General features: G+C 35.1%; 1 protein-coding gene across 1 annotated transcript in view; it reads right to left on the bottom strand.

Annotated features, from left to right (window-relative positions):
• The window catches only part of LBR (lamin B receptor), a 40,274-nt gene that overhangs the window by 3,541 nt on the left and 21,518 nt on the right, over nucleotides 1-15,215 (bottom strand). Inside the window, exons 4-13 of the mRNA XM_032216360.1 lie at nucleotides 9,064-9,147; nucleotides 8,379-8,559; nucleotides 7,962-8,158; nucleotides 5,975-6,029; nucleotides 4,187-4,381; nucleotides 3,941-4,044; nucleotides 3,479-3,604; nucleotides 1,566-1,734; nucleotides 592-672; nucleotides 341-463 (exon numbers count right to left, since the gene is read on the bottom strand). Coding sequence (XP_032072251.1) covers nucleotides 341-463; nucleotides 592-672; nucleotides 1,566-1,734; nucleotides 3,479-3,604; nucleotides 3,941-4,044; nucleotides 4,187-4,381; nucleotides 5,975-6,029; nucleotides 7,962-8,158; nucleotides 8,379-8,559; nucleotides 9,064-9,147 — 1,315 coding nt within the window. The remainder of the gene's footprint in view (nucleotides 1-340; nucleotides 464-591; nucleotides 673-1,565; nucleotides 1,735-3,478; nucleotides 3,605-3,940; nucleotides 4,045-4,186; nucleotides 4,382-5,974; nucleotides 6,030-7,961; nucleotides 8,159-8,378; nucleotides 8,560-9,063; nucleotides 9,148-15,215) is intronic.

The following is a 15,215-nucleotide window of genomic DNA, read 5'->3' as shown; positions in this document are numbered from 1 at the left end:
TGCCGCCGTCACAGGCACCATTTTCCCATTTTCTGCAAGCAGGTAAATTGCTGGGAGGCCAAAGGGTGGGGGCCAGTGGGTGGGCAGGGCTACATTCGGTGTATAAGAAGCACCCAAATTTTCACCCTCTTTTAGGGGGGAAAAGGTGTGTCTTATCATAAAAAAAATACAGTATATTCTTTTTCTGTGAAAATTATCTTATTTCAAAGCATTTTATTATATATATAAATCTTTGGTAGTGGAAATCTTATATTACAGTCAGTAACTATCACTCCACCAACAGAATAGAGATTCAAAAGAAACAAGAAAAGTGTAAAGTAAAATTGCTTTATTAACTTACCACAAGGTAGGGACCAAGCCAGGGCCATAATGATATCACCTAAATAATTAGGATGACGCACAAAGCCCCACCAGCCAGATACAAGGAGGTTTTTTCCCGTTGCAGTAGGAATAACATTCAAATCTGTATAACAGACATACACACACTTATATATATATGCATATATATAATAGAATGCAGTAGAAACATACTTATGAATAAATTGTATGTAGACTATTGTTACAAAACCAGTAGGTCTAAACAGTACTTACGAGCAACTTTTGGATCCTTTGGATTTCTTCTAAATAAATTCTTTTGTGAGTTGGCAGCACGGAAAATGTAATAGCCAACAACTTGTGGGAAAAAAAATAAGAGTACTGATTATAAGATGATTTATTATTTATTATCATTTACAACAATAGTGATAAGGGTATCATTTATACAGATGCTTATATTTTTCAATTCTATTATCACTAAATTCAGTCTTTAGCAAACCAAGATTCTTTTACTAATACATCATCAATGTCCTACACCATACCCTATCAGGTAACACAATGCACAATTCTTAACGTATACAAAAGTTAGAATTCATATTGGCTTTCCCTATATCTGGTCCCCTTTTACTGCATTTCCTTTCCTTTCCTTGTTTAGAAATATTTTGAGGATAATTGGAGCCACAGGAACTGAAAATTTCTATTGCAATTCTACATCATAAAAATGAAGTGAATAAAAAAGTATTAAAATGTAAAGATTAAAATTTGAATAATGGGATACATGCATCTTTCTATATTCTTTATTGTATTATGTCAGTAATATTCTCATTTTAGGATTGAGTATATTTCCAAGCTAATTATTATGACAAATGTCATAATACCATCACTACTAGTGATAGTATTTCACTATCAAGCTAAACAATTCTTTAAAATATAAATATTGTAATCACAGAATTTAGGGGAAAAAACCATCTAAATCAAGGGTGGACTTTTATTATTGTTTGTTGGATTATAACTTCCACAATAATTGACAGCTGACATAAGGTAGAATTTGGATATATCATCCTCTGCAAGTTCACAATTTCCTCAATCTCATAATATCTCATCTCTTGCTGACCCTTTGTATAGTATTATCATGATTATTTCATTTCTTGCTCAGTGCTGAGTAAGGAGAAATGTTCAGTTGAAATCTTTTGTGCTGCTCTATGCATTAATGCAAAATAATACATTCCTATCATTAAGTCATAACTTACTATTTAGAGTCAGGATGGCAGAAGCTGCAGGCCATGAAATCTCATTTGGATTATTCACTAAATAGAAAGCTTGTAAACTGTAGAGAAAGGGAACCCATACTAAGTCTCCAAATGCTAGCATGAATCCAAACCCTTCATTTGTGATGTCCATTGTTGTTAAAATTGCTTCCTAAAATAGTAACAAAAGAATATTCAATTACTTAGTATTTAGATAAGAAATTTTCAAAGCAGTTGCCAACCTTGCTTTGTTAAATGCATGCCCCATTACACAGCACCTTTTGCAAGGATACTTTTTTTAAGCCATTGAGAAATGCCGATGAATTCTGAGTTCACACATCTCTAAATAAATACATTTATTTATAGTTCCCATTTAATTGGTTATTACTGCCTTCCCCAAAAAAATCTGTCTCTGCTACAATGTACTGTATGTGTCTAAGGCAAAACAACTTTTTGATCATGTAACTTTTAAAAGATAAAATATTATAGCCTTTTCTTGTAGATTCAATTCTAATAGTGAACTCAAAAAGACAGTGTAGAAATTTGAGGCAAAATTGGGCTAATTAGCAAATAAAAGGGATAAATTTCCAAACTGCAGTAAATTTCAATTATTTTTGAGATGTCTGGAAAGTAAAGTTTTTAAACTTCCTAAGCAAAGATGGTCAGCAATTGGGGAGCTTTCCAATGACGAATGCAAGTCCCCAAAAGGGAAGAGTAGAAAATCCTTTTAAATGCTTCTGGGTTATGAAGGCGATAAAAGGTAAAATGGTTAACATTATTAATGTTTAATATTAATAGTAAACTCCTATTCCGATCACTGTTTTCACAAATATGACTCCAAAATGATGCTGTTGAAATTCAGCCACTCTGCTTAATTAACCTGGTTTGGGCATCAGTATGCATATGTCAGTGTGAGAATGGATTAACTCATAAAGGCCTGTGTTCTCATTCACAATTGTTTAAAATAATAAAACAACAACCCCAAACAGAAACAAACCTTTCCCTCCTTAAAACAAAAACCCTGCTGTCATCATTCATTTGCCTATGAATTTCAGCAATGCAATCTCAAAACTCCTATAATAACTAGTAATGGAACAATGATGGACTGCATATGGTCTCTGAGTTGCCCATCCCTGTCTAATGAACAGGAAACATCCTCAGTGCTTTCTGGGTGCCACAGAAACCTACCTCCAAGTGAAATTATTGTACATGACATGTACAATAGAAATAACTGAGAGTAATTCTTAAAGCAGCATGCCTTGCAGTTTGGAAAAAAAAGTGTTTCATCTATGCTCTGACTTCTTGTGAAATATTTTCTCTGAACTCATTGCATAAGTCTAACATAATTTTTAAACTGAATTCCCAACACTTGAATATATTCATCACTTTTTTTAGGTACTAAATTATGGCCACCTTGCCAAAGACTTTGCCCAATTTGCTTCATCTAGTTCAAAATGAAGCTCTATAAGGCTTTATAAAGAACAGCAAATATACAAAATATGGATAAGTGCATACTAATTCTTCAAGGTTTAAATTATAGTAAAACTCGGTGTCACTTGATTTTCACCATTTTTTTTACTTCCTTTTACCCTTCAAATCCATTTGTTGGACTTAGGGTACCTATGGACTAGATTATGAATCAAGTTGTAGAAGGAAGAAGAAATTATCATCCCTTCTCTGTTAATTTATATGGAGTAGCAGTTAAATGGTTGTACTACAATAAGGAAGATGAAATTTAAGCCCATGCTCATCTATGGAAGTTTGCTGAAAGATTCTACATCAATCACTATCTACTTTACAAGCTTGCATACAGTATCTTCTTGAGATTTTGGAGGAAAGATATACAGGATAAACCTTACAACCACAGTTCTAAAAATTAACAATAATTCATTCAAGAACTATCAACTGCTAGTTACCTCATGCCAAAGAGAATCCACCACATAGATGAGCTGGAAACTATTAACAAGTATCATTGACAGAGAGGGCATGTTCCGATCTTGCACTTTCATCTCAGTGAAAAGCATGGCCAAGTTAATAACAGTCTTTGGAAAAATTAAATTACATGTTACTCACTTTTATCCTTACAAGTCTACAATGAGCTAATTCAGCCAATATCATCTAATGTAAACTGAATATTTCAAATGGTACCCTCCACTTTACAGAAAACAATTCAATTATATCTTAGTACAATATTATGTATTACATACCCATTTGTAGTTAGCTTATCTAGGAAAATTTCCAAATTTATATATTTTTATCCTTGTTGCAGCTATAATGCTGCATGATAATATATTTTCCACTACTTTGCCCATTTCTTCCTTATCTCATTTTTATTTTACTTAATATTGTGGAATGTGCAACAAGAGATTAATACTCACCCAACCAATTAGCCCTGGTCGTAACTCACAAAAGTATTTCAGATCAAAATTTCCAATGCGAGGATTTAATTCACGTCCCATAAAAAAATCATAAAAGATATTCCCTACAAATAAGAATATATGCATGGTTCCTATGAATTTTCTGTTGATATCCCCACAATAGATTATAAAACAACAAAGGAATGACATAAATAATTGGGGTTATTCTATTCTGAAATATTATTTTCCAATATTATTTTCACTTACCAGAATTTCCTCCATGGGATAATTCATGCTCAGGTGCTTTCAGAGAACGGGCATAGAGATAAATGCTCAACAAAAAACTAAAAATTGTAGCACAAATAGCAAATTGCAGGAAGTGGTCATATAAATAATAAAACTCCATTTCAAAGTATAGAGAAATTCCAACAGCTATAGCTGTTAGGATAAAAGCGTAGATTCCTTAAAAAAGAAAAGAAAGAATAAATGAGACACACTTTTTCAAAAATAGGAGGACAGGTACTATGATCTAATAGCTTGCCACCAAATTTTCTACTGCAATTTTGATGTGGAGGAATCAGATCATTTCCAAAATCTGCTTGGAACTGTATGCAGTCCATTGTCCAACTGTGGCATAGTGTCATGTCTGAAATGACACGATTCTTTATAACTGGCTAGAGAAATAAGAAATGCATGGCTAGAGAAATGAGTAAACATGGTTGCTCATTCATCACAGTTCAAGCAAGATATCCAAAAGGCAATCTTATCTATCCCTGTTGTGATTATGACAACAGTAAAAGAGCAGAAACAGGGCCTGTATAAATCAAATCCCCAAATAACGGTTTGGAATAGCAATAGGACTCAACCAATTATTTCTCAGTTAAATCAGAGACAATGGATTATCATTGCAGGATGTATTGCAGCCTACCAAAAACATCCTAGACACTTCCACCACCATCAATACATATTAACATGCCCTCTGTGACTGAAGAGAGATTATTCATTCTGCAGTTGCAGGAAAAAAATAAAATATTTTTTTAAAAATAATTAACAGTTTGAGTACCATCCTTTAGATTTTATGAGGACAATTTATGGGTCACTAATATAAAAATAATGTGATAAATAATAAAAATAGCAACAATTTATCTATTTATTAAGCATATGACATGATACATGGACTTGCAATATACATTTAACATTTCACCTAGATTTTTTTAAAAGCACAATAAAATATAAATGTTTAAAAGATATATATTTAGATACCAATGGGATCCCGCAGCCACACTGAGGAGAGGATACTACGCCTCATTGAGTCCCAGCATACAAAATATGAGATGCAAATTCTATTCAGGATTGTGCATTGCTCCGTGAAACTTCAAACCCTGGCACCTTTTATGTTATTTATATGTGCTATATCTGGACATTCAGTAACTCATTTGGCTTTCCATTGGAAATCAATGTCAAAGTTGTTGAGCAGAAGGTGTGCAAGTGCTAATAGCCACAATAGTTCACTTTTTAACAGTACATATAATTTATTCATTGATAAATTAAAATAAGTAAAAGAGTAAAATTATATCTGCCTGCCATCAAAAAGCAACAGAGTTGGCCACACATATTTTCATCAGGGATACCATTTCAGAATTGGGAGGTTATAACTGAAAAGGCCCATCCCTGGATAACATTTGTTATACCTCAGCATGGGAGAAAACTCAGAATAAAAGTTCTGAACATAATTTTAGATATGAAAGCACGGGAATATTCTGTAAAATATTCTGGTAGCATCTTTTCAGATGAACAAATTTTATTAAAATGCACTAACCCTTCATAAGGTATGGCTTAATTCATTTAATGTGTGGGTAATTAAATGATATAGGATTTAAATATGTTAAGATATACTGATCCTAAACAAGGCAGGTTTTTGTCATTTAATCCAAGAATGTTGAGTTGAGACCAGGAGCTCGAGAGCAAAAATTGCAATATGTAGTTGAAATACAGGTATTAATAGTATCAACATCAGATTAGTAAATTCCAAAGAAACTGTAAATACATATTTACCATTTATTCTATACTCCAGTCTAATTCCATTCCAAAGTGGTACCCCTTCTACAATCTAAAAAGAAAAAGATATTTTCATCTAAAATATTCACATTTTCATAGATCATACAATAGTAAAAGAAATAATAGGATTTTTAACACTCACCCACAACCCTCACCCCCCAAACACAGTCTTGAGATATAGGTAGCAGAACTCTGAACAGCACTATGAAATCTGAGCGTTTGCCAATATGAGGGTAAAACAAAAAGTAATCACAAAATAGTCCTCAACCAGTGACGTGCAGTCAGGGGAGGCAGGGCCTCACCACTGTTATCATGAAAAGGAAAAAAAATTAAAGGAAAAAGGCTGAGGTAGTTGCTACCAGTCACAGTGGATGACTCTGCTTAGTGCTTAACTGTTTAAAAAAGCCTCTAAAAAAGTGTCCTCTATAGGAAGAGGCGGGAGAACGACATGGCTCATCTAGTCTATCTTTATGATCACTCGAGCAGTTTAGCAAGGATTAAAAGCCGAAAAAATCCTTATGTAGATGAGGCATGTGGTTCTCTTGCCTCCTCCTGTAGAGGGCTTTTTTTAGAGGCTTTTTTAAATAGTTAAGCAGAGTCATCCATTGGAGACTCTGGCAGCAGCTAACCCAGCCTGACCTCAGCAGCTCTTGCCTTTTTCTTTTTATATTTTTACATTTTCATCATGGCAGACAAGAGCAGAGTTGAAATCCTCTGTGAAACAGCTGGAAAAGGTATGTGGGTCGGAGGGAGGAGGAATTCAAAATTAATGTAATTTGTAAGTAATTGTATTATTGTAAGTAGAGTGTGTGTGTGGGGGGACTTTTTATGTCAAACATGGCAGCAGGGCTTTTGGACACAGCGGCAGAGCTTTTGGACATAGTGGCAGGGCTTTTGGACATAGCAGCAGGGCTTTTGGACGCCCCGGCGTTGTGTCCACCATAGAGGCGGGACGCCTCTATGGTGGACATAACGGCAGGGCGTCTTTTGCCCGCTTTCAAGTGCCGGGGAGAGTGCTACGTCTTTCTTTTTGCCTCACCAACCATAAATCTCACCACACGTCACTGTCCTCAACTTATGACTAACCACTGAGCCCCCAATTTTTGTTGTTAAGTAAGTTAAGCGAATCATTCAGTCATTAAACAAATTTGGCTTTCCCCACTGTCTTTGCTTATCGGAGTCAGCTGGGAAGGTTATAAATGGTGATCTCTTGACTCTGGGACAGTGCAACTGTCATAAATACATGCCAGTTGCCAAGCACCTGAATTCTGATCATATGACCATGGGAATGCTGCAACAGCCGTATTTGTGAGAAAAGGTCAGAAGTCACTTTTCCACTGCTATTGTAACTTCAAACAGTTTCTACCTAAACAAATGATTGTAAGTCAAGCACTACCTGCACTAGATCTTTCCACAGTTATAAAGCCAATCTGGAAAAGGAAAGGACTAGAACTACTGTATCCATCACAATATATTATCTGAAAGAAGAATGCCATTTTGTTTAGCATCCAATCCCTTGAATCTAGAGGTTTTATTCTACAGGAGCGTCCCCAAATAGAATTCCAACCAGAATTTGGTAGAAAAGAATGAAAGCCTTGCCTACTCCCTTTTCCTTCATCTAGTTCAAAATCCCTGACAGATCCATTCTATACATTGAATGATTTGTAGAATTCTAATATTTCACAAGAAAAATCATTACCCTGGATGAAAATGTCGCACAAAAAGAATCTATAAAATGCTCATTAAAAAAGAAAGGCAAAACTAAAACAAGAACCCTCTATCAACATATACCCTTGGAACCTGATACATTAGCATTTCTCTTCACCTCATGTAACCATTTTATAATGGGAGGTTTCAAATAACATTTATACTACATAAAACAGGATTTTTAAAAATGCTAGTTTAGAAATATCAGTATTAAGTTAAAATGCTGTTTTATAAATTACATTTTAAAAAATCAAATTTTTACTTCTAAAAGTTTTACCTTTCCTATCGGTAGTAAGTAAAATAGGGCTTGGAGAAAGAACCAAAGAAGAAAGACACCAAACACTCTCGTCTCCCATAAATTTTGGAAAGCTGGTAGTGGAGGAGGAAAATTCAGAAGACTAGGGTCTTTCTGTGAGCACATTAACAACAGGCAGAACACTGTTCCAGGCAGAAGAAATATCATAAAGAAGGCACCTAAAAAAAAAGTTATACAATGATTAGAATCAATTCAATTCCAAGGAAGCTTTCCAGCAAGAAAGATAACTGGTATCAACTAAAACAGTAGCTGTACCTTCTCTTATGTTCAAAATCATTTTCTTTATTGATGTGAATGGAAAGTTTAAAACTTCAGTTATGCATCAAAGGCTTCAGACTATTATGCAACTATAGTTTATGACTTTCAAAACTAGCATACCGATTTTTCCTCCAAATTCCAGTTCTTTTGTCTTCCAGCATACTTTTTCAATACTTTTTGGTGTTTCAAAATTTTTCTCTTCTGAATACATCTCCTCTCTTCCCTTCTCCTCCTTTCTAGGATGCAAATTATATCGTTCCAGAATGCGTTCTCTTCTTCGCACAGATTCAATTCTTTGCCGCTACACACAAACAGCATAAAGGGGGGAGGGGAACAGATAAATAGCTATCATTCATTAATATGTACTAAAGAACCCTCCTCAGATCAAGTATTATTGCTCTCATTTTTTTTGTTGTTGGTCAATATTTCCAATAGTTCATTTCTTGGATTGGAAGCCCCTGCACTCAGCCACTAAAGCAAGCCCCTGGTCATCTCATGCTCTATACATGGAGCTACTCTTGAAGAGTATTTGGAAGCTAAAGCTGGTGTAAAATGTGGTAGCAAGGTCAGTTCTTGAGGCCCATGGGGTGTGTATGTCCATGTTACATCATTGCTGCCAATTTGCTTCTGGATACAATTCAAGGTATTGGCTATCGCTTTTAAAGATCTTCATGATATGGGCCCAGGCTATCTGAGGAACCACTGAATGGGACTGACCAACCTCACCCATGCTGCTAGAAAAGGCATGCTGCAGATCCCGTCAGCAAAAAAAAAAAAAAAAAAAAGAATATTTTATGTTTCATACCTCTAAAGTGGCATGAGTAGAATAATTCACTTCTGTGATATCTGGCTCCCCATTATACTGATTTGTATTATTTTCATGAAGCCTCTGGATTGAAAAAACAGGATATTTTAAAGAGAAATTATTTTATTAAAAGTTACAATTAAACTTTGTAGTTATAACTATATATTATATAAATATAATAAATATTAAGTATAGACATGAAAAGAAACCAGATTTATGGACAATGAATAAAGATTTGAATCATATTATATAGTAATTTTATTTTATGCTTTTTTTGTACTAACAATTATAGAAAGTACTCAAAAATGCACTAAATAATAATAATAATAATAATAATAATAATAATAATAATAATATTGAAAACCGTGCCATAATGGCCTGTTACTACAACTCAGAGCCAGAAAAAAGAGGCTATTTAAAGCGAATGTATGAATTATGGAAACAACAATATCCAGATTCAAATGTTAGTGAACAACAACTAGCAGATCAAAGGCGATTTATTATACGGAATAAAGTGTTTAGTGAAGTTGAACATGAGGAAATTCAGGCAAATTGCAAAACCCAAAAAACAATATCACAAGCGGAAATAACTGATATTCAAGACACAACTAAAGACATTATAGTAGAACTCCCAGAAGAAGCTCTCGGGGAGGAAATAACATCACCACCACTAGAACCAGTTATCACTGAACCAACTGATGAACTAACTCAAAAACAAAAAGAATTGAAGGATAAGATCATGGAGCATTTTCTGCTTAATGAGGAAAGGCAACGTTTACCATCACTAAAAACTGTGCCTAAGAAAATTTTGGCCCGTATCATGAAAATGGTTAATGCAGTGTTTTCAACAATTGAACCGGGATCCATCTTGGAAACAAACCAGTTAATGTACAGCGCAGCTGTAATAGTCACTAATGAACTAGGCATTAAAATTAAAGTACCTAGTCACACAACAGAAAAAGCATCAAAGCCAAAGTGGAAAATCCGTTTAGAACAAAAAATCAAAAAATTAAGGGCAGATGATAGTAACTTAAAGAACATGCATGAGCAACGGCTTAAAAACAACAAAATCATAGATCGGCTAATCAGAAGATATAGATTGGATACAAGAAACATCAATGAAGCTGTAGAGATTGTAAAACAGCAGATAACAGCAACAGCTAGAAAAATTGAAAGATATGAAGCACGAATCATCCAATATAAACAAAATCAGCAATTTCGATCAGACCAACGGCGTTTTTATCAAAGTCTTAATGTAAATGGTGACACCAAAAGTGAAAAACCAGAAAAACAGGCCACAGTTGAATTCTGGAAAGAATTGTGGGAAAATGCAAAGGACTACAACAAGGAAGCAAAGTGGATACATGACTTTGAGAAAAGCATTGGCAACAAACAAATGCAAGTATTAGAAATAACAACTGAGATGGTCAAAAATCGAATTAAAAAGGTAAAGAATTGGACATCACCTGGAAAGGACCAATTACATGGTTTCTGGCTCAAATATCTGACCAGTTTACATGCAATATTGGCCAGGCAACTGAATGAAATTTTACAAAAGGGCCAAATTGATGAATGGTTGACAACTGGAAAAACATACTTGATTCAGAAAGATGCAACTAAAGGAACAACACCTGAAAACTACAGACCAATAACATGCTTGCCAACAACCTTCAAATTACTCACAGGCATTATTGCAGATAACATGATGGATTATTTGGAAACAAACAACATCTTGCCAGTAGAGCAAAAAGGCAACAAAAGAAGGAGCAGGGGCACAAAAGATATCAGCTTCTAATTGATAAAATGATATTAGAAAATTGTAAGAACAGAAAAACGAACTTGAATATGGTCTGGATTGATTACAAAAAGGCATTCGACTCACTGCCACATAGTTAGATCATAAAATGCTTAGAAACAACTGGCATTAGCAAAAATATTACATCCTTTACTGAAAAGGCGATGAAACAATGGAGAACTGAGTTGGCAGTAGGGAATGAGATCTACGGAATGGTTAATATCAAGCGAGGAATTTTCCAGGGTGATTCACTTTCACCTCTTCTCTTCATCATCGCAATGATCCCACTATCAGTAATCTTAAAAAAAATGAAATTAGGCTATCAAACAGCCAAAGAAACTGAAAAAAATTCACATTTACTATATATGGATGATTTGAAACTCTATGGAAAGTCAGAAATAGAAATCCAATCATTGACAAACACAGTCCGAGTATTCAGCACCGATATTTCAATGCAGTTTGGCATGGAAAAATGCGCCACTGTATCCATAAAAAGGGGCAAAATCACTGCATGTGAGGGAATTGAAATGCCCAATGGCCAATTAATTAAATGCAAAGAAAATGAAGCCTACAAATACTTAGGCATTCTGCAGTTGGATAACATCAAGCATGGAGAAGTAAAAACTATTGTCAGGGGAGAGTACACCAACAGAGTTAGGAAAATTTTTAAATCTAAATTGAATGGTGGAAATACAATCAAGGCCATAAATACCTGGGCAATACCAGTTATAAGATACACAGCTGGTATAGTTAACTGGACACAAGCTGATTTGGACCTTTTGGACCGAAAAACCAGGAAACTAATGACAATGCACTACAGTTTACATCCACGTGGTGATACTGATAGACTATATCTGCCCCGAAAATCAGGTGGCAGAGGATTATTACAAGTGAAGCAAACAGTTGAAGAAGAAAAACATGCACTGGCTGATTATTTAAAAGAAAGTCAAGAACATCTATTAATCGAAGTAAAGAACAAAAATCTACTGAAGGCCCAACAGACGAAACAAGAATACAGAAAAGATGTGATAAAATCAAGAATGGAGAGTTGGCAGAACAAAGCACTGCATGGCCAATTTCTGGAAAAAATAAAAGATAAAGTGGACAGTGAACAAACTTGGTTATGGTTAACAACAGGTACATTAAAGAAAGAAACAGAGTCACTAATCCTGGCTGCGCAAGAACAAGCTATCCGCACAAATGCCATTAAGGCCAAAATCGAAAAATCCTCTGATGATGCCAAATGCAGACTTTGCAAAGAAGCTGATGAAACTGTTGATCACATACTCAGCTGCTGTAAAAAAATCACGCAGACTGATTATAAATTGCGGCACAATTCAGTAGCACAAATGATCCATTGGAATTTGTGCAAAAATTATAATATTAAAACAGCAACAAACTGGTGGGAACATCAGCCTGAAAAAGTCACCGAAAATCAGATGGTCAAGATCTTGTGGGATTTCCGTATACAAACGGACAAAATACTGGCGGATAATACACCAGACATCACACTGGTTGAGAAAAATAAGGTCACAATCATAGACATCGCAATACCAGGTGATAGCAGGGTCGCTGAGAAGGAACATGAAAAAATCGCAAAATACCAGGACTTAAAAATCGAAATTCAACGACTATGGCACAAACCAGCAGTGGTAATTCCAGTGGTAATCGGCACACTGGGTGCTATTCCAAAAGCACTGGAATCACATTTAAAACAGTTAAACATTGACAAAATCACCATCAGTCAAATGCAAAAAGCCGCACTGCTTGGATCTGCACGCATATTACTAAAATACGTTATGACGTCCTAGGCCCCTAGGTGGGGCCCGACTAGTAATCAATGCCAAATGCGGCGAAACAACTGGCGCTGTGATACAATTCAATAATAATAATAAATCTAATTACCCTTTGGTTGGTAACATTACTAACATGCAAAAACACAAAATTAACATTTAATTTATTGGCAAAACATAAAATCCAAACCTTCTATAACAATTTTAATAGTTTGTTTTAAAATGTCTTAAGTTACCAAGATGATTTTCCATGGGGGGAATGGTTCTACAATTTCTGCAAGTAAATCCTCAAAACTGGAAGCAATTTGAAGCATTGAAACCCCGAAACAAGCCTATTTCATCAGAAACATGTCCCAAACACTTTGATCCAATTCTATTTCTGAGGCTATACTTCCAAAAATATCAAACTACTCTCAGAACATTCTTTACTCTATAGATTGATCTGAACTGGTGTTTTGTCTTATATCTTAATCTCTCTGCCTGTACTGTATGTGTGCCTGATATGTACTTTGAAGATTTACAGCTAAAGTCTGAAGGAATCATAATAGTTTCTTGCCCTTCTCCTTTGTCCTCAACGACATTTAATTAGTTAACCTTAATAGGCATGATAAAGTCTTAAGCTTATTAATATCAAAAAGTACTATTACATTTTTATCTTTAAAGTTCTGTGATGCAGAGTATGTGCAACATTGGCAATCCAGGGCCAAGCCATTTAAAGAATTCCAGAGCATTCTATTTCTCTCTACACCACTTAGTGATGGAAATTCCGATCTCAATTACTACTTAAGGATTAACTGTAAACCATCTCTGCTAATTCAAACAATGAATTTGGATCAACTGAAACTGCATCAACTAAAAAGTTTTTTAAATAAAAATATTGTATTGGTATCAAAGAGTGATATTTATTCAAATACACTGCTGCTCTGATTAGAAGTCAATGCCAGGAATCCAAAGTGGTTTAATATCAATAGCATAAGGGCATCCAATCTCTTCCTAAAATAGGATGCTGTTATTGATGGTACATCTCTTCCTTATGGAGATGATTGGTAGGAATCTCTGGTGGTAGGAATCTCTCTTTCGTAGTTTCAGTGAAACCCGCATTTGCTTAAATGGTTCTGAAACCCTCAAAAACATAAATTCATATTGAGGACAAATAAGGCTAAATGCAGCCTTCTTGGAGGTTTTCAATAGAGCAGAACAGAGCAGAACAATTTATTTGGCCAAGTGTGGTTAAATACACAAATAATTTGTCTCCGATGTAGCACAACTTGTTTTCAATTAAAGTTTCACATGTTCTGAAAACTTTTTTTTCCTGATCAAAGGCACGCTATGACATAGTTGACACTCTAATTCTTAAAATATTATCTCATGGCTAGGACATATAAACCTCTAGCTGTAAACTGAATACTACCTAAGCTAGAATCAGCCAGAGGACTGCAGCCTTTCCCTAATTATTGATTCTTTGTCTGATCTCACCAAGAATGAAATCAAACAGCTGTTTCAACTACAGAATGAAAACCTGGCAAAAGAGGTGGTACAGCTGCTCGGTTATCTCCTGCAGAAGCTTTTCTGAGAAAGCTATCACCAAGCTTTTCTGAGAAAGCTATCATCATATGACCAGCTGTAATCTTGAGTGCTTTGAAATATCTTTTCCATCCTTAATAAATTTGCTGTAGACGCTAAGAATGCTAAGAGACTGTTATTAAGGGAACCTGAGAAAATCAAGGAATTCCTTCAACAGGAAAATGCACAGATCCAAAGAATTGGACTTATCCATTCAAATATTAATATGTTACCAAAAACTTCCAAAAAGGAAAACAGAAAATCCTAAGCCAACTTATATGTTTTGAAGAAAGAAAACCAGCATTTTGGAATTGTATAACTGTTCAATTGTCAATCTCCTCCTAGGTCAGTCACTTTCTTCCTTTCTGTTTGGCAGGAATGAGGGAGGCAAAACCAGCACAAAATGAATGTGGAGCATGAAAGCTAACCAGACTGGTGCTCCAGAAGAGTGAAACCAGTGGATTTGTTTTTAAGAGATGGAGGAATCATGCTATTGTAATCATAAAGGTTGGGAAAGAATACTTAAGAGGCTGAAAACCTGTGACACTTACATGCTGCTTATCTGTAAATCTGACTTCTGCACCCTGAAGTAAACAGTAATGCTAAAGCCAAAAGGGGAAATGGATAATTTCCAGGATTTTTGCTACCAAGATGGGAATCTTTAGAATTAACTTTTGATTCTTTCCAAACTTGAAAAGTGAAGCTGCAACTTCCCTGGGTGGCGGGGGGTTGTTTTCAAGAATTATATGCCTAGCTCAATTTCCAGATGAAGAAGGTTACTACTGATCCTAAGTGATGGAGAGATAAGCCATCTAATCTGCCTAGGTTCTGTCCAATCCAGTTCCCCGGAGAAGCATTTGTTTCTGACTGAAAGAAGCATATGGTATGTAGCCAACATTTCTGTGTTGACTACATACACCATAATACACCAAGGCAGGTGGCTATTCTACCAATACATTTGAATTCATTCCCTTTGGAGTTCTTTAGAAACAATCTTTCTT

The sequence above is a fragment of the Thamnophis elegans genome, chromosome 4 (assembly GCF_009769535.1).
Source record: "Thamnophis elegans isolate rThaEle1 chromosome 4, rThaEle1.pri, whole genome shotgun sequence".
NCBI lineage: Eukaryota > Metazoa > Chordata > Lepidosauria > Squamata > Colubridae > Thamnophis > Thamnophis elegans.
The sequence above is the reverse complement of the archived record's forward strand: the minus strand, read 5'-3'. Positions and strand labels throughout refer to the sequence as shown.